Source organism: Vitis riparia, chromosome 8 (assembly GCF_004353265.1).
Source record: "Vitis riparia cultivar Riparia Gloire de Montpellier isolate 1030 chromosome 8, EGFV_Vit.rip_1.0, whole genome shotgun sequence".
Taxonomy (NCBI): Eukaryota; Viridiplantae; Streptophyta; class Magnoliopsida; order Vitales; family Vitaceae; genus Vitis; species Vitis riparia.
The window spans coordinates 18,551,296-18,578,263 of record NC_048438.1 but is presented as its reverse complement, the minus strand read 5'-3'; the positions used below and the strand labels follow the sequence as shown (position 1 = coordinate 18,578,263).

The following is a 26,968-nucleotide window of genomic DNA, read 5'->3' as shown; positions in this document are numbered from 1 at the left end:
GTTGTATGGGTAATGCTTGGGCTGCAGTTCTATTAGTTGGGTAAATCTTGAATCTTTTTCATGCCCAAATTAGATGAAGATTATCATGGGTCAAACCCAATTTTAGTAGTGTCTTTCCTGTGCATTTATATTATTTATATTACTGGATTGATCTTGGTCTAATATCTCTAGCGTACAACAAATAATCAACCAATACAAAAAGAAACGGTAAAATAATTAGAGATCATAGCCAATCAAAATCAAGACTCTGCTGAATGGTTGTATTCATATTATTAAATAGCATTAAAAATTATTTAAACATAAAGCAGCCAGGTCCAAACTTCAAAGTGAAGTTTATGAAGGGATGTACGATCATCGTCTTAGTGGTCATCTGGGGTTATAGTTCTAATTAATCACTAAATTAGTAAATTATGTAATTTTTTTCATCCATTTTTCATATTGTTTGTATAGACTGGCAACTTTTGGAGATCATCTCTGAAATTTCCAATAGCAAGCAGAGAGCCAGAGCAACAGAATTCTAATGCCGGTGACTTCACCCAGTCCAACCATAACAATTGAAATCCACGTGGAGCCATTTATTTATTTATTTATTATTTTGTTAAAAAGAAAAAAAAAACGAAAAACAGAATGTCATAGTAAGTAATTTTAAAATTTTCATATTTTAAATTCTCCTTTCCACTCTATTTTTCAAATTAAATTTAATCTAATATAGGATGTTTATGCCAAAAAAAAAAATCATTGAAAAAAAGATATTATTTGTTTGGTTGTTATTTCATCTAATAAATTTTACTGTTTTTTTATAAATTTGTTTAATTATAAAAAGAATAAAATAATAAATATCCTAAAATTAAAAAAAATAAATATTAATTTTTAAATTATAAAAATCAAATATTTTAATATTTAATTACTCTTAATTTATGAAAATATTAATTAAATTAGATTTTTATCATCCTAATTATCCCGGGTCTCATTATTTTGTTCTTCTATTTTATGTTCTAATTTTATCTTTTTTTCATTCCTTTTCCTTAATAATTGGTGTGATAAGATAAGATGATTTTAGGTGTGATTTTTTTTTTTTCAAATAAAAAATAATACAAACTTTTTTATATTAAGTATTTACCTATTCTATATCTTTTAAAATTTGAAATAATAATTTTTTTTCAGATTATTTCACTCGCTCATGGAACCATGTCTTCGATTTTTTAAAATAGAAAAAAAAAATTATTATTTCACTCGGTCTTTTTTAAAATGGACATTTCATATTTAATAATAATATATAATTTTCCTGATTATGTTACCCGCCAAACTAACCGATATTCAAAAAAAAAGAAAAAAAGGAACGTTTAAATATCCATAGTCTTGTGCTAGTGATACCCGTTGCCAGGCCCTTTTTGGCTACTGATGACAAAAAAAATGGACCCACCTCTTCCCGAATAGTATAAGGAAAACGGTTAAAAGAAAACCGTTAAAAAGACCGTTATGTATTGTCTGATCTTAACTAATTTTTCATACGAACGGGACGGATTAAAAAAAAATTTAATAATATTTTTGGAAAAAAAAGCTATTTTATAAATAAAATAATTTTGCATGAAGTTAGTTAAAAGACGTTATAAATACCGTTTTAATTTCTTGTGCGGATATGATATAAAAAATTAATAAAATAATGAACGTGAAAGTCTGAAAGACGACATTAGAGGTTTGAATCAACTGTAAATTGTTTTTAAATTATATAAAAAATATATTAATTATAATTATTTTATAACACGTAAAAAGAAAAAGAGAAGAAATTGACAATCCCATTTTTTTAGGCGATGTGAAATGGAATAATTTTATTTTATTTCATCGATTTTTGTAATTTCATGGTTTATATATTTAAGGATCCGCCGCATTGCCCTTTCATATATCTTTTCTTTGATTCGCTGGTTGCTTGGGCCCCTCGATTTCACTCTTGACTACGTTTCTTTCCAATCTCCAAAACCCTAGTCACCATCTCTCACAAACATTGTTCCAGTCCCACATTCTCAATCCAAAATCCCATCACTGGACCCGATTTTTCAACGACTCCTTCCTCAATTTTTCTACTTATCCTGGTAACTCGAGGGGTTAGGGTTTCGAATCGATCGATTGGGTTTGTCTAATCGAAAATCTGTGGCCCGATTAGTGTTTCTGTTCTGCGCCGTTTTGGATATCGCAGTTTTGTTGTCTCTGGGTTCTGGAAAGGTATGAAACGCGAGTTAGCTTTTGCATTGGAGGTTCATTCCCAATGCGGTTTAATCGGTCGGACTCGGTCGACGAAGGCTCAGACTCAGAATGAAACTATTAACTGCAATGGGGTTGCTTGGAATGAGAGTAATAAGAAGCTGAAGACCTTGAATGATGAGTTGGAGGGGAATGATTCTAGTGATCGGATTCGCGAGACCAAGAATCGATGGGATGGGGTCATCCAGTATTCTAGAAATAAGAGACTGAAGCGTTTGGAAGAGTCCAAGAATGATGAGAGAAGAACCATTGCGGAGGAGCCAAAAGATGATGAAAGCACTACCGATGAGGAGCAGAAAACTGATGAGAATGACCCTGTTGTCGTGGAGAAACCTACGGGCGGCTATTTGGTGGGGCCCATTTGTGAAGAGGAGCCGAAGAGCCAATCCCAGAAAGCTTCAATCAAGGACGAATCAAATGATGGTAGTCTGAAGTTGCAAACTGCAGAACTGATCGATGAGAGCAAGGAGATAGATATTGCGGTGGAGGAGAAACTTCCAAAGCGGTTTACAAGATCAGCATTAAAATCGAAGGAGGACACTGTGGAGAGTTTGGAATCAGACTATAATTTTTGCAATTCTGTTGCCATAGGAGTTGACGAGAAGACAAATGGTGCGGTAAGATCATTAACAAGTCCAAAGAAGTTAGGACTGAAAATGTCAAAAAAGATTGCCTTGAACAAGGTTCCCTTGACAATAAGGGATCTTCTCGAGACTGGCATGCTGGAGGGATACCCTGTAACTTACGATGGTAGAAAGAAGGTAGATTCATACCTAATGGTGTTTATTTAACTATGTTAATTTGTTTTATTTCTTTATCAGCTGCTTTACATGAAAATAACAATTTGTTTTCATGCTTGGGGCTAAATTGTGATGTTTGAATTGTAGGGCTATAGGCTTCAGGGAACTATCAAAGGCAATGGGATCTTGTGCTCATGTTCTTTGTGCAAGGGAAGCAGAGTGAGTAGTTTCATTACTCCATAGTCAGCATGCGGAGTTGTTCAGTGACTTGAGTGAATGACTTTATTTATTATTTTCCTTATATAAATGTAGGTTGTTTTGCCTTCCCAATTCGAGCTCCATGCTTGCAAATCATACAGACATGCAGCAAAGTACATTTACCTTGACAATGGTAAAAACCTTCATGATGTGTTGCATGCATGCAAGGATGCTCCTTTGGAAACATTGGAAGCAACTATTCAAAGTGCCATTGGTTCATTTCCAGTAAAACGTGAGTTTTCTCACTAAATTCAGGTCAATTAGGCTGTTAAGCTGTGGAGGAGTGAGTTGGATGATTTTGTAATTATTTTTCTTGACGGTTCTTGGTGTTCAATGATTCTCAGGATCTTTACCTGCAGATGAAGCTGCAAAAATAGATCCACTAGGCAATTCATGCATTAAGAGAAACAACTCACCAGCTACCTCAATTCATAGGACCAGTGAAAGAGCTAGGTAACTGTTTAAGACTTTCTTGTTTCAAATTTTTGCTTCTTATCTTTCATTCTTATTTATGCTTTGAAATTTCTGGTGTTTGTTAAGAATGGGTGATGATCTTCTTTGATTTTGCTTAAAATTGTTTGCTTAGGTACATAGTAGAAAGCTATAGGTCTATATATATATACTCTTGTGGGAAAATTTGTTGACTAGAAAATGATGTACTCTTGTGCACTTTTGCTTTTTAATACTATCTCTATATTATATATTATATATATATAATATATATAATATATATATATATATATATATGGCTCATTGTGGGAAAGTGAAGTTGATCAAGGCTTCCCTTTCATGGGCCCTGAACTTTTTGAGAATCATTTATTTCTCAAATTTATATTATTTCATCAAAGAGTTATCTTATTACTTTTTGGGGCGCTGACCACAATTTACCTTTTTCCCATTAAAACCTTGGCTTAAATATCTTGAAGAAAGAATAAAGGAGAAATGAATGAAGATGGGTGGTGAATCTTACTTGAAAGAAAGAAGTTGATCAAGGCTTCCCTTTCTTGGGCCCTGAACTTTTTGAATCATTTATTTCTCAAATTTTTATTATTTCATTAAGGAGTTATCTTTTCACCTTTTTGGGACATTGACCACAATTTTACCTTTTTGGGACATTGACCACAATTTACCTTTTTTCCATAAAAACCTTGGCTTAAATTTCTTGAAGAAAGAATAAAGGAGAAATGAATGGAATGGAAGATGAATGGTGAATTACACTTGAAACAAAAACTCTACTGGAGGAAGTAAGTGTGGGGAAAGATGAATTCCAGTAGCTGTAAAACTTGAATGGAGGGAGACTGTGGCTTGGGTATTGGATTTATGCAGTGTGGTTTGCATTCATTCTCCAAATAAACTAGATTAGTAGTTTTATTATTGAAAAGTTTGGTCAACCAATATATTGTAGTTTATTGCTCAAGCTATATCACTTGATTGAACAACACCAGTTTTTAAGCTTAAAATTTTGATTCATTGCATTCTTAAGTGTTTTTAAAACCGTTTACCTGTTAAATCTAATATGTGTTGCTTGCATGCATATATGTCAACTTTTCGATTGCATCACGTGTTATGTTCCCTTTCTCTGTATCTTGATTAGTTTTTAAATATATTGTGGAGCTTTTTCCTAAAGAAGGCTTAACAACTATATGATACTTTTCAAATATAGTCAAACTTAGCCTGATCTTGATCAATTTAAATTTAATCATTATTTATGATATGGTTAACACAAAGTTACAAACCACCATCTTCAATAGAATTTGTACACCAATGTTCTTTTCCTTTTGTTATATGCTTCCATCTGGGTTATTTTTTCAGGTTGTTGAAACCAATTCCAGTTACAAAGTCCTCTGGAAGTGCATTGTACAACTCCTCAGAAAATAAGAGTCTGGGGAAGATAACAAAAAAGTTGGTATCTATCTGTATTATTTAGTATAATAGATTTCTTGCTTAAGTTCTCCAAGTTTTTGCTTTTAGCCTAACTTTTATTTGTCATTGGATGACTTCTTTCTCAAGAGATCAGAGGTTGCACAGATTAGTTTTTGAGGAAGGCGGGTTACCTGATGGAACTGAAGTTGCCTACTATGCAGGCGGAAAGGTTGTTGAGATAAAACGAAGAATTGCTATATTTGTTTAAACTACTATTATGATCTGAAGTAATTGCTTCTTCTTTACAGAAATTGCTGGATGGTTATAAAAAAGGCTTTGGAATATTTTGTTGGTGCTGCCACTGTGAGGTACTTCTTTTACTGCTAGAACTGCTGCTTATATTGTATACATATATCTTGATATTTTTGCATTTAACAAGCAGGTCAGTGCCTCACAGTTTGAAGCTCATGCAGGTTGGGCCTCACGTAAAAAACCGTGAGTTCTGTTTAAGGATTTTACAGTTCTCTAACCTGGTTGGTTAGTCTTTTGTAATTTCTTAACATTATCCTTTTTTTTTTCATAGCTATTCATACATTTACACATCAAATGGAGTGTCACTACATGAATTGGCAATTTCTCTATCAAAAGGCCGTAAATATTCTGCTAGGGATAATGACGACCTCTGCAGTATTTGTGGAGATGGTGGCAATCTTTTGCTTTGTGATGGATGCCCTAGGGCCTTTCACAGAGGTGAAACTCGGATTCCTATTATATTTGATATATCAGTCGTATTTACTTGCATGTTTTTCACTGGTTTGATAAACCCATCAGTGGAGCCTTTGTACTTAACTTGAATGCTAAGCAGCTGCTTGCTTCAGAAGAGAGAGAAATGGAACTATTTGTGACGTTGTTGCATTAATATGTGAGGTGTGAATTGACTGCCAAACGCTAGAAGAATACAGTATAAACGCCTTTTTCTCTTCTTTTTTATTGTTTATAAGTAGAAGTAAAAGGACTAGTTACCTTTTTTTTTTTTTCTGGATTTGACGTCCCCTGGAACATACCTTGTTTTTGTAAGATATTATATATGTGCATTTTGATTATTCTTCTACTCTTCCTTCCCTCCCTTTTCTCTCTTTCTCTGTTTATTCTTTCTTTCCTTTTGTCATTCTTTTTTAAGTGTAGGACTTTCTGATTCTAGCCAATTATAGTGCGTGTTGGACTGTGGACGTTTGCCAACCTAGGTGTCCCCAAAATAGTGTTGTCAAAAGCATGCCTAGATGCAAGGTGCAGTGGTGGCAGGGAAGGCACCTCCTGTTGCATCAGGAAAGTTGCCATGTACAGTACAAAGTGCAGGCCTTTGTGTGAGGTCCAAGGCACATGATAGGCATGCCTGATCCAGTGTTTTGTTTTGGTCTTTTTGAAAAAAGCATCATTCAGTTTTAAATTTTACTAAGGTGTTTCATTGTCTCATAGCATGATTGCTGTATCTTATTTATAAGAAACCCACATAGAGAAGTGTGTTCCTCCTAACTCATTCTCAACTCTCTTCAAAAGAAAGAAACCCCAATTTTTTTCTTATCACACTCTCCTTCTCCCCTTGCCCTCTTCCTCCCCTATTCAGCACCTGTTTGGCCATTGCCATGGGCACAGGCAAAACCAGACTTAAAATCCAAGGGAGGGGCAGGGGATTGGCAAGCGGCCATGCCCCCCTCTCAGCCCCACTTCAATCCACCACTATCTGTGGGTTCTATTTGGCAAGTTGATCAGCCATTCCTGTATAAATTTTTGCCATTCTCTAACATTAGTTAATGCAATTTTTTTTATTCTCTTAAACTGTTCACTGGATTATCTATTATGGGACCTTCTTAATTAATTGCCTTGCATGCAAAATGAAACCTTGCTGCTGGAATTCTGGATACCTGTTCTTCAGTTTCATTTTGTCCAAAACTGTTTTTTGTTTATGCTGTTTCCAAAGCCTATTCTGCCTCTTTTGATTTTCACATCTTTGGCCCTTTTTGGTAATAATGTTTTGATTTAAAAAAATAAAATGTAAAGTGCAATTGTGTAATGTAAAGAATAAATATGTAAATGATTAATGCTCTATGGTACGTTAATGTTTTGTGCTTGAGTTTGAATATTTATTATTAATGATATATAACAAATATTAGTATGTTTAAGTTCTAGATAATTGCATTAGTGTATTGATCTATTGCAATATTAATTATTTATGGGTACACATTTGCAACTTCTATATGACTGCAGTGGTACTCTGGTTTGCACTTAAATGATGCTTTGGCACACTTTCTGTGCTGCACCTCATTCTAGAACTCCAAGAGATCTTTGCATCTTTAATATGCCTTAAACCTTTGATAAATGTGCAACAACTCACATATTATAATCGGATGCTATTATTTGGACTATGAAATATCCTAGGTGGCCTAATTTTTTCTAAAAGGCCTAAGTCAATTGGCTTGGCCTCATTTGCATATAGAAATGCATCTCTTTTACCCATTTTGTGATTTGAGAGCTTCAAATGATGCTCTTCTCACATAACTGACTTATGAATAGATTATAGAATATTTTTTTCAATATTGGGCTGAGATAAGCACAGTTACAAAAAAAAAGCCTATAAAAAAAAGAAAAAAAAAGGCACAGTTACAAAAAGGATAATAAATGAAATAAAGACAATCAAATGAGAAAAAGCCTCCACCCCCCACCCCACCCAAAACAACTAGGGTAGGGAAAAATGAACCTGAAATTTTTTATTCTCAAATTTGACCTAAAAAATAACTGGCTTAAGAATTATGCTTTCCCTAGCAAATGAGCTGCTGAGCTGTCCAAAAGATCAGTTTTATACCAGACTGGCAAACGTCGCCTCCTAGGTTCCGCTTGGTTATTTTTATGTGGGTAGTGCCCTGTCTTTATTCTTTTCTTCTATTTTTCTAAGTTCCAATCTGTTTTACATATGGTCCTCATATTGTTTATTTCACATGCAATCATTCAAACAGAAGAGTTTTGATATTCTGTCTGCCTAAAAACTAAAGTTCCTTAATCTCTTTTGCCTAATCTCTCACATGTCTGTCATGTGTGGATCTATGATTTGTCGTATCTAATGAGGTTTCTCCCTATAATAACACACATTCACAAGCATTATCGTCTATTCTCCATTGTTTTCCTTACAAAAATTAACTTCAATTGAGTTATGTGATATCCTACATTGGATCCTAGAGTATAGGTTTCCTATATCTTCATTATCTATGAATACTTTTAGCTAGCTCTCATTATTGGTTCAACAATTGTGATCTACCAGAGTTAATTTTAATATGCATTTTTCTTGGAAAATGCAGTATGTGCATCTCTACCAAGCATTCCCCAAGATGACTGGTACTGTCGATATTGCCAGAACATGTTCCAACGAGAAAAGTTTGTGGAGCATAATGCCAATGCTGTAGCAGCTGGCAGGGTTTCAGGAGTGGATCCCATAGAACAAATAACCAAGCGATGCATTCGTATCGTTAACCCAGAAGCTGAAGTTAGTGCATGCGTGTTATGCAGGTGCTGGTTGTTTAGACAAACTTATTTGAGCTTGTGGCTTTTGTCATCATCTTTGTTATGCTTTATAGTGATTGTTATATTACTGTTTTTTGCTGCCATTAAATTTTTGTCTTCATTTATTCCAATTCCTTCGGGTTTTTCTTGGATTTAAGTTTTTCTGAAGTTTGTTAATATGCAGAGGTTATGACTTCAGTAAGTCAGGATTTGGTCCACGCACGATTATACTGTGTGACCAGGTACTCTCTCTCTCTCTCTCTCTCTCTCTCTATATATATATATATATATATATATATTTCTGGTTGCCTATAAAAAAAATGTATCTGTGTATCTATATATGTATATTGAGCTCTAAAGCGCTTTGGAAGTGGATTTATGAATAGTGTTGCTTATTCTTAACTAGTACCTTTTTCTCTTCCAATTTATTCCAGTGTGAAAAGGAGTTTCATATTGGCTGTTTGAGGGACCATAAGATGCAAGATTTAAAGGTGTGCACGCAAATGATCTTTATCTTATTTTATGTGTAGATTGCTTTGCGTGAAGAATCCCTCCTTTCTAAGTCTAGATGCAATTCTTTTTTTATTTGGATAAAATTGTGATAAACTTGCATGGCAGGAATTACCCAGTGGGAAATGGTTTTGTTGCTTGGAATGCATAAGGATCCATTCCGCTTTGCAGAAGCTGCATGTTCGTGGAGAGGAGAAGCTTCCAGACTTTCTGCTGAATGTTATAAAGGAGAAGCATGAGAGGAAAGGTTTAGAAAGCATTGCTGATTATAATGTAAGATGGAGGCTCCTTAGTGGCAAACTTGCTTCTCCTGAAACTAGGGTGTTGCTCTCTGAGGCCGTTGCTATCTTCCATGTAAGTACCGTTCTTGCTGTATCTAGATAATCATTTATTTAATGGTTGCTTTTTTGCCTGTAGCACAGTCCATGGCAATCACACTTCCGTTAACTACTGTAAGCAGGAATTTTTATTATTCTTGGTTGCTGGATCTAGATATACAGTTCTTCAGTTTCAATTTATTTATTTGGAGATGATAGTGGTTCCACAATTGATGTGACTTTAGTTTAAAACCCTCTCAGCTTTAGTGAATTGGGCAAAAAAGCTAATGATTTCAATGATAATGACTAATTTTGCTAGTCTTTTGGGTTGTTTTTCTTTTGATATACTTTGTGGGCCAAAATGACGCTGTATAACTTATTTGGTACCTTTGTATTAAATTTATCTTGCCTGAAAAATTGTGTGCTACCACTCACCCAATTGGTGCTATAGGCCTCCATTTTTTATGGTATTGACATTCATGCAGGTAGAAACAAACTGCCTGGGCCTACATTTTGAAGTAAATGGTTGGCAAATGTGAAGTGACGCTCATTTATGTCTTCATAATATTTTATTTCACTAGTGGTTTTTAAAAGGACATTCTTCAATATTTGGTGGATACATAAAAGCAACTTCCATCATTGAATTAAACTAAATTTCTGCTAATTTTGTGTTAGGATCGCTTTGACCCAATAATAGATTCAGTGACTGGACGTGACCTTATTCCAGCCATGGTTTATGGGTAAGCACAATATCTTTCCCGATTTATTAATGTGTGGTTAAGTTTTTTTCTGGTATATATTTTGCCATCATTTGTCATTTTGTTACAAGTGAATTTGTAAATGTCTCACTTTCTCAGAAGGAATGTAAGGGGTCAGGATTTCAGTGGATTGTATTGTGCAGTCATAACAGTCAAGTAAGAATCTGAAATTATATATGCCTAATCTGGTCATTGTTTCACCAGGAGGTTATTTATAACTGTCTCTTTGATATGCAGTTCACATGTTGTCTCGGCTGGAATCCTTCGAGTGTTCGGACAGGAAGTGGCAGAGCTCCCTCTGGTTGCAACTAGTGTTGATAACCAAGGCAGGGTGAGTTCAAAAATGAGTAGCTTAGCTGATAGCTGCTTCAATAACCTACATCTCGTTTTCCTTCAATGACCTGTGGAGTTCTATATACCTCCAAATTATCTCTTTCCATCAGAAGTCCATTTGGAGTTTTGTATAATACCATAATTCAATTTCATAAGGTTCTCTCTACAGTATTAGAAAATCCTTTTTTGGGAACTATTTGGTGCCAGTAATTATTGAGAGTTGAAGAATTAGTCATGATTAGATTATGGTCTGAGTATGAGAAACCTGGGGTAAGGATAATATTCATTAGGGGGAAAGCAATGAAGCTCAGGAGAAATAAAACAGTTATTCTCATTACAATAGTTTCAGGACTTTTTTATTCTAATGATATATTGCTTTCTATCAATATAGTAGTGACCATGAATGTTGCGGTAAATTAAGGTTACCTCCAAAAGTTGCATGTGATTTGGTTCTTTTTCCTGGTTCATAGAATATTATTAAACACGGGTTTTATTTCTGATAATTGTTTTCTGTCCTTAACCGCCTATTGCAATCTTGCTGTGATTTTATAACTGGTTTCATGCATCTTGGATATCTTTGTAGGGCTACTTTCAGATATTATTCTCCTGCATTGAAAAACTTCTGGCCTTTTTAAATGTGCGGAGCTTTGTGCTTCCAGCTGCTGAAGAAGCAGAGTGTATATGGACTAAGAAATTTGGCTTTAAGAAGATAACGCCAGACCAGGTCTGCCTTCTTGCTTTTTCATGTGCTTATTGTTTTGCTTGTGCATTTTTAATTGCCATAGACATTGAATTAATTCTTGTATACCTTGTCATGCAGCTTAGCGAGTACAGGAAAAGCTTCTATCAGATGATAAGCTTTCAAGGGACATGTATGCTAGAAAAGGGGGTTCCTGAGTGGCGGAGGATTATCCCTCAAAAATGAAAATATCAAAGTTGGTTATGGTGTTAAAACAGAGCCTTAGTTAGACTTTAAAAAGAAGAGCCATGGTTATGGCAGCAGCATAATTTTTGATGAAAGACAAGAAATAAGATTCAGCAAAGTATTATGAAGTCCATAATGCTTTTCCTTGTTAGAGAGATGTCAGACGAGATGATGGTCTTTAGTTTTTGGAAGATCACAGGGATTTTGGTTTTGTGAAGGAGCGAGGGCTTTTTTGATTGTGAATGATTTTGGTCTTTTGGATTTTTGTATAAAGTATTAAATATTCAATGTCAGCAATTTGGGCCTTTAGCTATTTCCTCTCATATCTTGTCCCAGGGTCTAACCATTTTTCCCCTTGAAAATGGCATTCAATCTGAACATATATATTGTATATGGTATGCTTGGTATGCATTAAATAGAAGCAAAAATTACAAGTGTTTAACAATCAGAAAGGATTTTCCCATGAGGCACATAACGATCTATTTGGTTTGAATTGATCCAAATGGTTGGGCAGGTATAAATTTTGAAGTGGAAGATAAGCACACAGGTCCTACTTATGATTACATATAGTTTATATTGATATTAAGGTATTAAGGTCATGTTTGGCATGCGAGAATGAGCAATGGAAAGGATGGGAAAATAAGGAGTGAAAAATAAAATCTTATTTATAAGTGAAATTTTGAATTTTGGTTCATCTTTAAAATGAGGTATTTTGATTCTCTCGCGTACAAGTTGTTTTTAAAATAACTTTTCAAAAAATAAAAAACCAAAAATTTGTTTGGATAAGTTGTTTTTAAAATTATTTTCTTTTGTTTTGATTTAAAAAAAAAATTATAAATTCAATTCATATAATATAAACTAAATTGAATTCAAGTTTTATAAAAAAATACAAATAATTTTCTAATTACCAATAAATTAAAAAAATAAATAGTTTTTAATAAAATATGAATAGAGATTTAAAATCTATTTTTTATAAATGACATCAAAATATGGATATTAACATCTCACAAAAGCATAATTAATTTGTTTTATTAAAAATTAATAACACTAACTTAAATTAATAATTACTAGTACTATTTTATTGCAAATGAATTTAAAAATAAATAAAGTTTATTTTTTAAAGTATAAATGACTCAACATATATACATTTAGTACTTAATTAGATATTGAATATTCTAAAAAATTTATTTAATCTATAATCAATTAATCAATTTTTTGACTTCAAAATTATTCTTAAAAATTAGAACATTTATTTAAAAAAATTAAAGTATTATTTATGTTTTACTTAATTATTCATTTTTTTCTTATTTCTCTATATTTTCCTATATTTTAAAAATGAATGAAAACAATTTTTACTTGTCCTCTAAAAATGGTTCTCTTTTGTTTTTAAAAACTATTATTCAAAAACAACTAAAAAGATTATAAATTTTTAAAAAACAATTTTTTTTTTGTTTTTAAACATAAAACATTATTTTTAAATTACATGAGGAAATAAACTTTTATTATTTAGTTTAAAAAACTCTCAAAGATGTTTTTTGTTTTCAATAAACCATAGTTTGATAGGTTTTTTTAAATAAAAAAAATATTTTAAATCATGTGTGCAAATATTATTATCAAATTATTTTAGATTCTTATTCTCATTATTATCTAACATCAAAATGAAAACAAAAAAAAAACATAAAACATTATTTTTAAATTACATGAGGAAATAAACTTTTATTATTTAGTTTAAAAAACTCTCAAAGATGTTTTTTGTTTTCAATAAACCATAGTTTGATAGGTTTTTTTAAATAAAAAAAAATATTTTAAATCATGTGTGCAAATATTATTATCAATTTATTTTAGATTCTTATTCTCATTATTACCTACAATCAAAATGAAAACAAAAATAAAACATAAAGCATTAGTTTTAAATTACATGAGCAAATAAACTTTTATTATTTAGTTTTAAAAACTCTCAAAGGTGTTTTTTTTTTTCAATAAACCATAGTTTGATAGGTTTTTTTAAATAAAAATAAAAAATATTTTAAATCATGTGTGCAAATATTATTATCAATTTATTTTAGATTCTTATTCTCATTATTACCTAACATCAAAATAAAAACAAAAATCATTCCAACTTTACATTTCTAAATTCATCCAAATACAAAAATTGAAATTATCAAATTCATTCTTATTCAATAAAAAATAAGAATTAGAACAAAATATTCTTTCTCATTATCCGTTACTATGTACCAAACATGGCCTAATAAGAATTCACAAACTTTCTATTACAAACACCCAACAAAGTAATTATTTAAATTAAGTGTTCTTTTTCATGTTTGGGAAGTCTTGATTACAAAGAAAAAATGTAACGACTTACACCCAACCATGTAGATATTGTCGGCTTTAAAACACAACGTCCTCGTTGTGTCTCATGGAATTGTGGGGCCAAACAAACGAACACTCATTACGGAGCCAAACAAACCCCCACACCGGGATTGAGGATCGGCGTCCGCTTTGGGTCCGAAGGGGCCCTCACGGCTTTAAAACGCGTCTACTTGGTTAAGAGAAACCTTTACATATATAGCGCCAGAAACATTCTTCCCTATCCGATGTGGGACATCACAAAAAATGTAATACATGCCCAACAGGAAGAAGGGTACAATTCTAACCACTCGATTGGCTTGTGCTTGTATATAGTATAGCAAAAGGCTTTTCATTTCAGTCCCATTTCTTCTATCAAGTAATGTAGTAGTCCAAGCAAGAGTCTTAAAATAGGATGGGAATTATTGGGTGGTTGTTTCTAGTTTTCTTCAGAGATTACCCAATAGTGTCTGTTTCCAATTAGATAGCCAATTAGCCTATCAGTGTAACAAAATGCTTAGAAAGAAGCAGCAACAATGCATCAATATTAAAAGCAAATTTGCATAAATTATTACTGAGGTTCAGGTCCATCACGATGGTGCTTCAGGCCTCATTGATCGATGCTGTAAGACAAAACTGAGGTGCAAACAGCAGATTTGAATGTTTTCAACGTAAAGGTACCTGTCCGTGCAGGGAGTATTATGGGTCTGAAAAGAGCTTGATTAACCCACTCCAAAAGTCCTTACCCTTAGGCTTTAATGATTAATATTTCTAATTAAACAAGGGACAAAACTTGGTCGGTAGGAAGCGGCGACAAGGCTTGAGACCTGTTTGTGTTAGAAAAATTATTTAAGTACAGGTATATGTGTGCATTAAAAGGCTGTGGCTAAAAAAATGTTTGGTAGGGAAGAAGATTTCACCACTGGGATATTCTGACAAGGGCACTACCAGGGAACAATGGCGGTGATATGCCTTCTAAGTAAAACCATACAGGCCTAGTGTGAGCCGACGAGGAGGCCAATTTGCTGTTTTCCTTTACAAGCTATGATCTCCATTGAGCCAGACCCACCGGCCATCATCTTTGGAGGAGTCAACCCAGCCAGCACTTCTGCTTTCATCATAACCAAAATCTCTGTTTTCTTTTTCTGCCTTGGCGTGTGCATCTTCCAATCTCCATTGCTCCCCCTTCTCTCTCTTTTCATACTCTCTTCTTTTTTTTAAGCTGAAGTAATCATCTCCACAGTAATCATCTCCACGCACATTAAGCAGAAGATGCAATCATCTCCGCACAAACATCACACACCACATGTAAGTCTCATACATTTCTTACCTGCCACGCCAATTACCACTCTCCCCTTCCCACAAATAAATCAAACACTACCTTACGCCCATTCCACATCTTGTCTCAGTACCACATAAAACGCTAAAACAACATCTAAGCCTTAACCATGAGAATCAAAACCACCCTCTTCTTTTGGTCCTCTGCTTTTCTCATTGCACTTCTTTCTATTACAGTTGCCCTCTTTACTATCTCTTCTTCCACTGCCACTATTACTCAAGGTGACCTTGAACTGGCCTTTCTCCGAAGGATTGTCAAGCAAAGCGGCGTAGAGGACTTCCTGTCTCTTTTAAATCAAGCCACTGATAGAGCATCCCAGAGGCACCACCACCACCACCATCATCATCATCGGAAGCCTGAGGTCATATGCGATGATGCCAAATGGAAGTCTAAGATCATTTCGAGTTATAATGTTTCCCTTATTTTGACGGTGGATTTAAAGGGTTGTGCAAATTTCAGCAGTGTGCAGAAGGCGGTAGATGCTGTTCCTGATTCTAGCCTCTCCAGGACCCTCATCATTATGGATTCCGGCATTTACAGGTCATTAACTCTGATTCTTTTTTCTCTGTTAAATGCTTTGATGAATTCTAACATTGCCACATTTCCACATCAACCAATCTGAGAAGAAAAAAAAATGGAATTCAGTGTCTTGTACCCCAAACCCTCCAAAAGCAAATGCAAATAGGCAGTCCTTATATGAAATTTCTTGCATAGCATTGCTGGTTTTTTAGTCTGCAGAGAGTGAAATAAGTTACTACATGACGGCAGGGAAAAGGTAGTAGTGGGCGCTAGCAAGACGAATTTGATATTTCAAGGCCAGGGTTATCTTAATACAGCCATAACATGGAACGACACTGCAAATTCTACTGGAGGGACCTCCTACAGCTATTCAGTGGCCATCTTTGCTCCCAACTTTACAGCATACAACATTAGCTTTCAGGTAATGAATTCAGAACAAATAGGGATCTTACACATCATTCCAAGTTGATTTTTTCAATTTAGACTGACCCTATTGATGGTCTTTTGCTGCGATTCCTGGTAAAGAATACAGCTCCTCCAGCATCACCTGGCGATGTTGGAGGGCAGGCAGTGGCGCTTAGAGTCGCAAATGATCAAGCCGCATTCTATGGTTGTGGATTTTATGGAGCCCAAGACACGCTTCATGATGATCGAGGGAGGCATTATTTTAGAGAATGTTTCATCCAAGGATCCATTGATTTCATCTTTGGAAATGCTAGATCCCTCTATGAGGTAAACCCTCTCTAGTGTCCTCCAATAATAGGATATTAACCTCTTAAACTTTTCATTTTGGAGCTTCTTCATTACATAATTAACATTTTGTTGCATCATATTATGCTTTCTAGGCTTTATCTTAACGCTTGTTTCATCACAAGATCAATCTCATACTCCTTGCACATAAAAAAAATCATATTACGAGAGACTAAGCTTTTCAATTAATTTATAGCCTTTTTTTATATGACTATAACTAATAAAAATGTACGTTTTACAATTTTTTATCAAGGTTTTCTATTTCTTATGCGTAAGCACATCAGAATATGTTATGCAACCAAACACCCTTAGGTGACCAATGCTAGACTTCCTATGACTCAAAGTTTCTTGTAGGGTATTTCCATAAAAACTTTTAGTAGGACATTTATACAATAAATAAACTGCACAAAAATTGCTTTTGTTAAAAAAAAAAAGAAAAAAAAATTGTTTCAAAATAAAACATATACCTTACCTCATTCATCATTGTTTTGTTCTCTATTTTTTTTTTCTTTCCACTTCGCAATTTTGTTTTGTTGCAGGGTGTATCTTGTAGTCAATTGATACTCAAACCATACTTTTTTTTTTCAAAAAAATCATCATAAATAATATGTTCAATACCCTTATTTATTCTTTCTATATTTTCAGATGAAATAATGATTAATTAGATTACTACATGCATTGACAAATTTGTTATGGCAGGAGTGCACAATAAATTCCACAGCGAAAGAAGTCTCATCTGGAATAAGCGGAGCGATCACAGCTCAAGGGAGGCAATCAGTGGATGAGAAAACAGGGTTTTCCTTTGTAAAGTGTGTAATTGGAGGAACTGGAAGAGTGTGGCTTGGCAGAGCTTGGGGAGCCTATGCCACTGTGGTTTTTTCTAACACATACATGGCCGATCTTGTAGCTTCAGATGGATGGAATGATTGGAGAGACCCCTCTAGAGACCAGTCTGTGGTTGATCCTAGTTGCTAATATCTCTCTTTTCTCTTTCCTTTTGTATTATTTTTTTTCCTGGTGTGGTTGATCAAAATGTTAATAGAAAGTTGCCGAATGTTGCTGATGTGCATAAATGTTTTGTAGGACCGTCTTCTTCGGAGAATATGATTGCAAGGGACCAGGATCAAACAACACATACAGGGTGTCCTATGCAAAGCAACTGATGCAGTCGGAAGCAGCCCCTTACCTGGATGTTTCATACATTGATGGAAATGAATGGCTTCTTCCCCTTCCAAAGGATCCAACAAATGAAAGGCACAGAAAAATATGTCACGCATGCAGGGTTCTGTGCCCCGAAAATCACTCGTGATGGTTCTGTTGGAATAGAAAGGCGCCTTTTGATGCTACGGTTGTACCCAAACCTATTGTAATATCATTTACCACACCACCCTTTTTCTTTTACATCTGTGGGTGTTGGTGTCCGTAACGTTATCTAATCATTCATTATTATTTTTATTTTCAATATTTAATACCATAGGTAACATATCATTATGGTGTATGCTTCTTTCTCCGCTTTTGCTTTCTCATAACGGCATGCATGTTAGTAAAAGTTAATTTTCATCCTAAGTTTAATATTTGTATTTATTTATTATTAGTTTGAATTAGAGTAGGATATAGATTTTGAATTAAAATAGAAGTCTATTATATTTTGAATTAGAGTCCAAATTAGAGTTTGAAGTAGAGTAAAAGTTGAGGTTTGTCCCGTCATGTATTATTTGTATATAAATACTCATGGATTATTAGAATGTCATGTTATATTTTTGAAATCTTCTTCTTCCTCTATATCATATCACGACATTACTATTCCTATGTATTGGCAAGGATACTATGGCCAAAATCAATTTGCTCATTTATATGAACAATCTTTACTTAAGCCCCCACTGGGTCTGTTAATGTCTACTTCCCTACACAATATCCTAGTTTCAATTTCTCTTTAGAGTTTGGAGCTCCAAATTTGTCTAATTCAAACTTACCAAAATTTTCTTCTCTTTACTTCTTACCACTTTTTTGTTCTTGATTTTCTTATAATCTTTTGAAATATTTTTTCCTTTTTCCTTTTTTATTGTTATTCTTTGGGAAATTAATTCTTAACTATTAAAAATAATAATAACAATAATTCACTAGCATCAACTTTTACCGATTAAGAAAATGGTACTAACACATTTAGTCTTGCTTTTTTTTTTTCCATATCATTTTTCTATAAAATATTGATATAATTTGCACTATATGTAGGGATGACAATGGAACAGGTTTGAGACTATGCACCCATATCTTATTCCCATCCCACTTATACAATTATTTTTCATCTTTGTCCCAAACCTGGGGCAAGGTCAACGGATGTGTTCCATCCTCGTTTACAAAAAAGAATAGTAATCACATCCCCACCTCAAATGTATATTATGTTGGATTAGGGTTCTAACAAAGAATTGTATACCAAGCACAATAAATTTGTAAATCTCTCCAATGCACAAATGAAAAGATCTTGATCTTGACCTCAAATGAAGTCGTCACCATGGTCCAAACCCTAATTCATTATCCGAGCAAAACAACCTCAAAAAACCCTTTGAGTCCATCTCATACAATCTCACCGAATCTTCATCATGGATGCAAAAGTGTGAATGGTAAGATTAAAGAGGAGAAACAATTGCAAAGAAAAAGGGTCAAGAGATTTGCAAGAAAATGGCTTGAGATAGATACCAAGAAACAAACAATATGAAGTGATTTGGTTTTAGGAAAGCTACTAAGGGCTTTCATTAACTTGAGACTCATAGAATAGGTTATGGTTTTAGAATAAAAGGAATGGAGAGAAGAGGGGTTGTTTACAGTTGAGAGAGGAGTCATCTGCGACTAAGAGAAGCCTTAAAATGAAGGTTGAATCATCTATTCATATGAGGGATGAATTGATCAATTTACATATAGAGCAGGTGAGGCAAGACAAGTTAGTACAAAATCCATACCCATCCCAAACCTAATTCAGGTTTTAAATAAGTCTTCATACTCATCTTATCCCTGATTAATATACTTTCATATTCATCCCAATACAGTCAGGGCGGGAAAGTAACTCGTTTAACCCAAGAAACTATCATCCCTAACTATATGATGATTACTAGTTATTGTTATTTGATCTCAATTCACATTCTCAACCTCTATTTCTCTTTCTATAAAAGGTTCTTAGAGACCTTAGCTTTCTTGAATTTTACTCACTTTTCTTGTAAATTTACCTTATTTTCTCAACACTCAAGAGTTCTTGAAAACATTTTTTTATTGGTTATTTTCTAAACAAAAGGTATTTTTTTCATATACTTCTCTTTTTCAATATTTTCCTTTCTTGTTTTTTTTTCATGAGTTTTTTTTTTTTTTTGGCACCCAAACAATTGCTCCTATATATTTTCTCCTTGGTTTCTCCATCTTCTTTAGATTTGATTGCTTTTTTGCATGTCTCAGGAAAACAAACATGGTCATGTTCCTCTGCTTGAAATCTACCTTTTGCTCTGTCTTTTATTTTGCTTCTTGTGTCATCTATTGTATTAGTTTCTAAAACATTATCCAGTTTGATGCTAAATAAGACTCTTAATCCTACTTTTTGTTCAACAAATTTTCTTTCTGTAAATTCTCAAAGATTTTGGAAATAATGCTTAAGAAGATCTCATTGCTTATGTCTAACCTCTTAGCCACCAAGTCAAATCCACTCAACACCTCGACCCTTGGGAGACCACTCTCCAAAGAAGTCAAATACATCACATTCATTTTCTTTCTCTCAAGACTGAGATTGGAATATTCAATCAAAGCTTTGTCTTGATAAGACATGTTAGTGAAAGTTAATATTTATTCTTAATGCAAATATTAGTAGTTATTTATTAGTAGTTTAACTTAGAATACAAAATAATTATTATTAGTTTGAATTAGAGTAAAAATTGAGATTTATCTCCTCAAATATTATTTGTATATAAAAATTCATCCATTATCGATTAGAATGTCATGCCATAATTCCCTAATTTTCCTTTTTTCTCTATATAGTTATCATCTATTCTAAGGTAAACTAAAAATATATAAATAGGCTTCTATGGAGGGTGGTCTCCATAGGGTCTAGGTGTTGAGTGGATTCAACTAAGTGACTGAGAGGTTAGGTAACTACATCTTCTTGAGTTATATTTCCAAAATCTTTGATAAATTTGTTTGATAGAAAATTTGATGAAGAAAGAATAGGATTAAGAGCTTTATTTAGCACCAAATTGAATGATATTTCAGCATATGGCATAGAAGGCAAAGTAGAAAAAAAAATTACTAGAAAAGTAAGTGAAAATCAAGAGAATCAAACCTCTAAGAAAGCTTATATATATTGGGGTAAAGGGGTTGAATAATATTTCAGTAAATGACATAAAGAGGCAAAGTAGAAAGAAATTTACAATAAAATTAAGTGAAAATCAAGAGAATCAAACCTCTAAGGAAGCTTATATTTAGAGAAAGAGAAAGAGAGAGGGAGGTTTGAAAATATGAACTAAGAGCAAACAAATATAACAAGTAAACATCATATAAGTGCAAATTATATCAATTTTCTAGAGAAAAATGACCAAAAAAAAAAAAACAAGACTAAACATATGAGTACTATTTTCCAAATCTGTAAAAGCTTAAGCTAGTGAATTATTGTTATTATTATTTTTAACAGTTAATAATCAATCTCTCTAAGAATAACAAGAAAAGAAAAAAAATCAAAAAATGATAAGAAAATCAAGAACAAAAATGTGGTAGGAAGTAGAGAGAAAAGAAAATTCTAATGGATTGAATTAGGCAATTTTGGAGTTGATCAACTGCAAAGAGGTTTTGAAATCAAAATATTGCATAGTAAAGAAAGCATTGACAAACCATGTGAGGCTAAAGTAAAGATTGTTAATGTAAATGAAGAAACCGATTTGAAGCCATAATATCGTTGCCAATAAATATACAGAGCAAAACCACTATCATTTACAATAGGATTTTATCAACTTCTACACTGATTCAAACTTTATCTTCTACTCTAATTCAAACTAATAGTACACATTTACCTTCATTCAAATTCTATATGAAATTCTAATTCAAACTAATTATAATAACCTTCTATGAGTTAAACTTATAATAAATAAATAATTTAAATTCCAATCTTGCCCCTTTTGCAAATTAATCAAACTGGAGATGACTTTTTTATTAGGCCACTAAAAATGGATGTTTTGTTGAGATCAGCATGATTGGAAACTGAATTTCATTCATTCCCGCTTCGCTCATGCTCCATGTACTTGCACGGCCCCTGCCATCCTGACCAGACGGGAGCAAAAGTTGGTGCCCTGCCAAGATGCATTGGGGAGTGCTGGTCAGCACTAGTCCATCTAATGGACAATACTCACACCATTGCCATGATTCCCTCGCAGGGGTCAGTATACCAAATTTCACTATAGAAGTAGTAATGAAGGGGGCGAGGACGGGGATTCAGAGAGAAAACTTTGGCAGCACCAACACATCAAACAAGCCTTGTTTGTTCGAATTTGTTCTCTCTTGGCTATTATTAATTAATATTGATAGGCTTCATATAGGAAGTAATTTTTGAGATGTTCACCTTTTCCTTCTATATTCTTGTGCAGAGGCCATACATGAAAAGACAACTCCGGCTTACATTTACTAAAAATAATTAATAATAAGGTAAAATAGTCTTTAAAATATTGTATCACTGTCACAAGAGAATCATTCTGGAATTGCAGAGCAAACATATTATTTTGATATACTCGTTTATAACATTGTCACGTTTGGAAGCAGAAGACCTGAAATTTTGAGTTTTATAAATCTCCATTGTTTAATAGCTTCTATTTGTTTGCTTTCTCAAATCGAATCAGGGTGTATCGTCCGGCTCCTTTCTTCCAATGACATTTTTTTCCAAATGCCCAACTCATCACCAATGGAGCAAAGACCTGCACATAAACCTAGGCTTTGTGCAGCCACAATTTGGTCCATTTCCATATTTATCAGCCGATTATGCCGTGCCAATAGAAGCAAAATAATGAGGATGGTTTCCCATAGTGTCTCTTTCTATGTTCTGCATACAACTTGGTTTCTTGTATTTATCATCCACATCTGTTTTCTAATTAATGTCCCTTTCTTAGTCCAAGGCACAGAAGTGAAGGTTCTTATGCTTTATATAGTATCTTCTAAATCAATTTCATTTTATCACTATGGTGGCTGCCATGGAGAAAAACTCTTTCCTTTTTCTCTCCTTTCTTGTCCTTTTTCCATTGCTTCATGGATATACTGCTTTTGCCGCAGGAACGGATGATGGGTCTGAGCAGTGGGGATACGTGGAAGTCCGACCCAGTATGTCAAAATGTTTCCGAACTTCATAATTAGTTTTCATCAGTATAATCAATGTTGTTACAGCTGCTGTTCTCTTCATCCTTGTCAAGTAATTTGTAATTTAATTGATGCAGAGGCACACCTATTTTGGTGGCTCTACAAAAGTCCTGACAGAGTGGAAGATCCATCCAACCCATGGCCTATACTTCTGTGGCTCCAGGGAGGCCCTGTGAGTAAAACCTGCAAACACGAAAGAAATAATTAAAAACACTACTACAACATACGTAGATTTTTTATTTTTTATTTTTAAATCTGATTCTCTAATTCTGGTATCCAATTCAGGGAGGCTCTGGAGTTGGGTTTGGAAATTTCTTGGAGATAGGACCATTGGACGGGAATTTGCAGCCTCGCAATTCAACTTGGCTCCGGAAGGCTGACCTCTTATTTGTGGTAAATTGTTGTACTCTTTTTCACTTTTCTTTCCAATGTTCACTTCCTTTTTCATGGTGAGTCATTAAATGAATGCAGGGAAATAATGTTATGTTTTTCAATGTGATTTTTAGGATAGTCCTGTGGCGACAGGTTTTAGTTATGTGGAGGACGAGAGCTTGGTGGTTACCACTGATGATGAGGCTGCAACTGATCTGACCACCCTGTTGAAGGAGCTATTCAATGGAAACGAGACCCTCCAAAAAAGTCCTCTCTACATTGTTGCGGAGTCTTATGGAGGAAAATTTGCAGTCACTCTTGGGCTGTCGGCTTTAAAAGCAATTGAAGCAGGGGAATTGAAGCTTCAACTTGGGGGTAGTCAAAAATTTATTTTACTTTTGATGCTTTGCTTTGCTTTGCTTTTGAGAGTACACATTTTTAAATAATGTTGGGCTTTATTTGTTTGAGTACAGGGGTTGCTTTGGGAGATAGTTGGATATCTCCAGAAGATTTTGTGGTATGTAAGATTGTTTCAGAAACAGAAATGCTTTGTCAAGTAAAATTTCTGGTATTTCTATCAATTTTGGATTCATGAACTTGCAGTTGTCATGGGGACCTCTACTTAAGGACGTCTCACGGCTCGATGGCAACGGATTGAATAGCTCAAACAGGTTTGGAAAATGCTGTCTTTGAAGCTAAGGTTTAGCAAAGTTTTACACGTAATCTAACACAAACGGTCTGCAAAAACAGACTAGCACTCCAGATACAGCAGCAGCTTGCAGAAGGGCAATACAAAGAAGCAACAGAAACATTTTTTGATCTTGAGAATGTGATTTCTGTCAGCAGTAACGATGTGGTATCCTTCTCTCTCTCTCTGACTCTCATATACCCATCATACACACAATAACTTCCAGAATCTTGAGTCAGTTTCATGGGAGTTGCAGGACTTCTACAACTTCATGGTGGATTATGCAAACGATCCCGTCCTTTCGACGTCTGGGGGATGGAATGAAGTAATGATGGGAAGGGACCCGCGATATCTTGGTGCCAAGAAATCTTCATCAAGTAATGGTGCATCTTCTACGGTTGACCTTCCCAGCTTAATGAATGGACCTATCAGAGAAAAGCTAAAGATTATCCCAGAAAGTGTAAGGTAAGTTTTTCCCTGCCGAAGGTATTAATTACGAGAAATGAGCAGTTTATCACAAGTTTTTCTTCAACTGAAATTGTTAATAAGATAGATTCTCTGTTTTTGCAATGGCTGCACTGCAGTTGGGGAGGACAGGGTAACCTTGTTTTTCCTGCAATGGCTGGTGATTTCATGAGACCAAGAATAGAAGAGGTAAGAATGACTAATAGGAAGATGAAACATGAGGTTCAAAACATAATTGGGCTACAATCATATTAGGGATGATTTCCAAATTCACCTTTCTTTTCTTGCGTCTCCTCAGCAATCAAGCAGAACCCCTTTCATTTATTGTCTCTTGATTAAGAGATTGGATTTACGTATTCTTGATGGGCATTTAAGATCTATGAAATTTTGCAGGTTGACGAACTCCTAGCCAAGGGCATAAACGTGACAATATACAATGGACAGGCATGAATTCTGAGTCTATTTCTAATGGGGAATTATCAAATAATAAATAAAAATTAAAATGGTTATTTTGGTTGTTTATGATAGCTTGATGTCATATGCTCAACCAAAGGTGCTGAAGCATGGCTCGACAAACTCAAGTAACATTCCTCTCATTCTTGTTCATCAGAATGTATCGGATTGCTCTTATTTTAAGGTTGCATAATCAGTTAAATTTACAGATGGGGTGATTTGAAAACCTTCTTGAGCTTGGACCGTACTCCATTGTATTGTGGCAACGATGAAACGACTACAAAAGGATTTGTCAAGACATACAAAAACTTGTTCTTCTATTGGATTCTTGGGGCCGGCCACTTTGTAAGGAACTTAATCTTTCTGGCCATATCCGAAAAAAATTCTGGGTTTATGGATGAAGACAAAAGCATAACCAACATTGCAATCATCTTTGCAGGTTCCAGTAGAGCAGCCCTGTGTTTCTCTGGAGATGGTGGGCAACATTACTCGATCACCAAATCTTCATTCGTAAGGTATAAACTGCAGAGATATATACTGCAAGAGAATGTAATGACAAGCACTTGAATGCTAGAGCCATAAGCAAGACGCAATTAGGGGAAGTTATTAGAGAGAAATGTGACGAAATCAAATCATTTATAATTTGCATTTCTTTGATCCTTTTCCTTTTCCATTTGAAGGAGTCTAAATTCTACTAAAATAAAATTCTTCCAAATTTGTTTAGTTTTATGACTTCATCCTTTCTCCTTTGTGGGTCATGAAACCGAAAACAGTGCAAAGCAATAAGCAAACGCAACGGTAACAATCATCCACAGTCCCTGTATAGCCTCTTACTGAAATTCATCCGATGGGATTCAGAGCAGGCAGTTTCAAGATTGGTTAACCCTCGTGGTTTCTTGTCAACGACTAATTTCTTTTCCTCTCTTTTCAATTTTTTCCTACTAGAAAAAGATTCAATGACGCCATACCAATTTTGATTATTTTTCCTTTTTTTTTATGAATAAATAAGATAAATGGTCAAACAAAAGCCAATCCACAATCAAATTACCCATAATATGTACTGAAGATTGATATATTCCAAACAACTTTAGTTTATTATTTGGACCATGGAGACCGCGGATCACAGGATTAGAGAAGAAAACGGCTAATCATCTTTCAAAACCATAGTTATTTAATTTGTGACGAAAAAAAACAACCCGGATGTGCAAGTGGTTGATACACGTTAGCTTGAGAATTATTTTGATAGAAGGTTTAGGGCATATTTGGCAATTTAAAAAAAAAAAAAACAAAAATTCTATTCTTCAGAACAAAAAACCAAAAAAAGATTTATTATGGGAAATTTGTTTGGTCTCATAAAAGGTATTTATCTATTTAATCTCATAATCTCATGGGATATAATAAGCATGTTATGTGTGCATAAGGAATGTGATGTCCCATATTAAATAAAGGAAAATTCATGTAGCTATATAAATATAAGTTCCTCTTAATTAAATAGATGTGTTTCAAACTCGTATAAGTCCCTTTAAAATATCTATACAATTACAAGCGTGTAAAATTATTAGATATAAAAATTATTTTTAAAAATATTAAAAATAAGTTTAAAACATTTTAAATTCTTAAATAGACTTTTATTTTACAAAATATCAAAATAGTTTTCAAAAACGATTATCAAAAATTATTTCACTAACTATTTTCAAAAATATTTATCAAATAAACCTTAATTTATGATTTTTTTTTTCCGAATACATTATTTTTGCTCAAAACTCGTAAAAGTACCTGTTGTAGTAGATTTATAGCAAGGATGTAAATCTTCGAATGACGGGAGTTACCTTAGCATCATCTAAGTTTAATTTATGATTAATATTATAAAGTTTTCTAAGTTAGTTTATGTCAGGATAGAAATGGATTTTATGTCGGCTAAGTTTTGGAAGACAAAATGTTAAAAAATTTATAATTAAAGTATATAATATGTTCTGAAATTGACTTACAACGGGAGTAATTCCATTAAGGGAAATAAAATCATATCTTATATTAAAGAAAACTTGCACCGATTAACAACGAAGGGGTGGAAACAAAAGCAAGTTCTCCCCCATTGCTTAGCTGCTTCCTTGGGCGGACTTTCACCAATAGTAACACGCCACGGGTCCCA

General features: G+C 33.9%; 3 protein-coding genes across 4 annotated transcripts; all 3 read left to right on the top strand.

The window, feature by feature from the left end:
- Window positions 1-1,905: 1,905 nt before the first annotated feature.
- Window positions 1,906-11,838, top strand: LOC117921044. The gene is made up of 18 exons (XM_034838801.1): window positions 1,906-3,020; window positions 3,147-3,218; window positions 3,312-3,489; window positions 3,602-3,710; window positions 5,070-5,159; window positions 5,268-5,349; window positions 5,429-5,488; window positions 5,563-5,615; window positions 5,704-5,870; window positions 8,471-8,678; window positions 8,857-8,914; window positions 9,107-9,163; window positions 9,291-9,536; window positions 10,175-10,239; window positions 10,357-10,413; window positions 10,495-10,588; window positions 11,174-11,314; window positions 11,411-11,838. Exons 1-18 carry the CDS (start codon window positions 2,223-2,225, stop codon window positions 11,513-11,515), a joined length of 2,640 nt encoding a protein of 879 aa, XP_034694692.1. The 5' UTR covers window positions 1,906-2,222; the 3' UTR covers window positions 11,516-11,838.
- A 3,394-nt stretch (window positions 11,839-15,232) lies between these two features.
- LOC117920953 (probable pectinesterase 15) lies at window positions 15,233-17,870 on the top strand. Of its 2 annotated transcripts, none has more exons than XM_034838673.1 (5): window positions 15,233-15,740; window positions 15,969-16,140; window positions 16,245-16,451; window positions 17,169-17,419; window positions 17,553-17,870. In XM_034838673.1, the coding sequence occupies exons 1-5, from the start codon at window positions 15,310-15,312 to the stop codon at window positions 17,776-17,778; spliced, it is 1,287 nt and encodes a 428-aa protein (XP_034694564.1). In that variant the 5' UTR covers window positions 15,233-15,309; the 3' UTR covers window positions 17,779-17,870. The 2 variants fall into 2 exon arrangements, with proteins under 2 accessions (XP_034694564.1, XP_034694565.1); XM_034838674.1 differs by having other exon boundaries at window positions 17,169-17,426; window positions 17,553-17,660.
- Window positions 17,871-22,678: 4,808 nt separating this feature from the next.
- On the top strand, window positions 22,679-25,427 carry LOC117921163 (serine carboxypeptidase-like 51). Its single transcript, XM_034838972.1, has 13 exons — window positions 22,679-22,805; window positions 22,919-23,013; window positions 23,127-23,234; window positions 23,348-23,588; window positions 23,687-23,730; window positions 23,817-23,884; window positions 23,964-24,069; window positions 24,158-24,366; window positions 24,486-24,555; window positions 24,760-24,810; window positions 24,895-24,947; window positions 25,029-25,164; window positions 25,259-25,427. Exons 1-13 carry the CDS (start codon window positions 22,679-22,681, stop codon window positions 25,331-25,333), a joined length of 1,383 nt encoding a protein of 460 aa, XP_034694863.1. The 3' UTR covers window positions 25,334-25,427.
- Window positions 25,428-26,968: the final 1,541 nt, after the last annotated feature.

Bases quoted from the DNA above. Each gene is read 5' to 3' on its own strand.
- LOC117921044 (XM_034838801.1), top strand. From the start codon at position 2,223: ATGAAACGCGAGTTAGCTTTTGCATTGGAGGTTCATTCCCAATGCGGT. The intron at 9,164-9,290 runs GTGTGCACGCAA...CTTGCATGGCAG, and splicing joins ATAAGATGCAAGATTTAAAG to GAATTACCCAGTGGGAAATG. The intron at 10,414-10,494 runs GTAAGAATCTGA...TTTGATATGCAG, and splicing joins TGTGCAGTCATAACAGTCAA to TTCACATGTTGTCTCGGCTG.
- LOC117920953 (XM_034838673.1), top strand. From the start codon at position 15,310: ATGAGAATCAAAACCACCCTCTTCTTTTGGTCCTCTGCTTTTCTCATT. The intron at 15,741-15,968 runs GTCATTAACTCT...ACATGACGGCAG, and splicing joins ATGGATTCCGGCATTTACAG to GGAAAAGGTAGTAGTGGGCG. The intron at 16,452-17,168 runs GTAAACCCTCTC...TTGTTATGGCAG, and splicing joins ATGCTAGATCCCTCTATGAG to GAGTGCACAATAAATTCCAC.
- LOC117921163 (XM_034838972.1), top strand. From the start codon at position 22,679: ATGGAGAAAAACTCTTTCCTTTTTCTCTCCTTTCTTGTCCTTTTTCCA. The intron at 22,806-22,918 runs GTATGTCAAAAT...TAATTGATGCAG, and splicing joins ATACGTGGAAGTCCGACCCA to AGGCACACCTATTTTGGTGG. The intron at 24,367-24,485 runs GTAAGTTTTTCC...GCTGCACTGCAG, and splicing joins ATTATCCCAGAAAGTGTAAG to TTGGGGAGGACAGGGTAACC.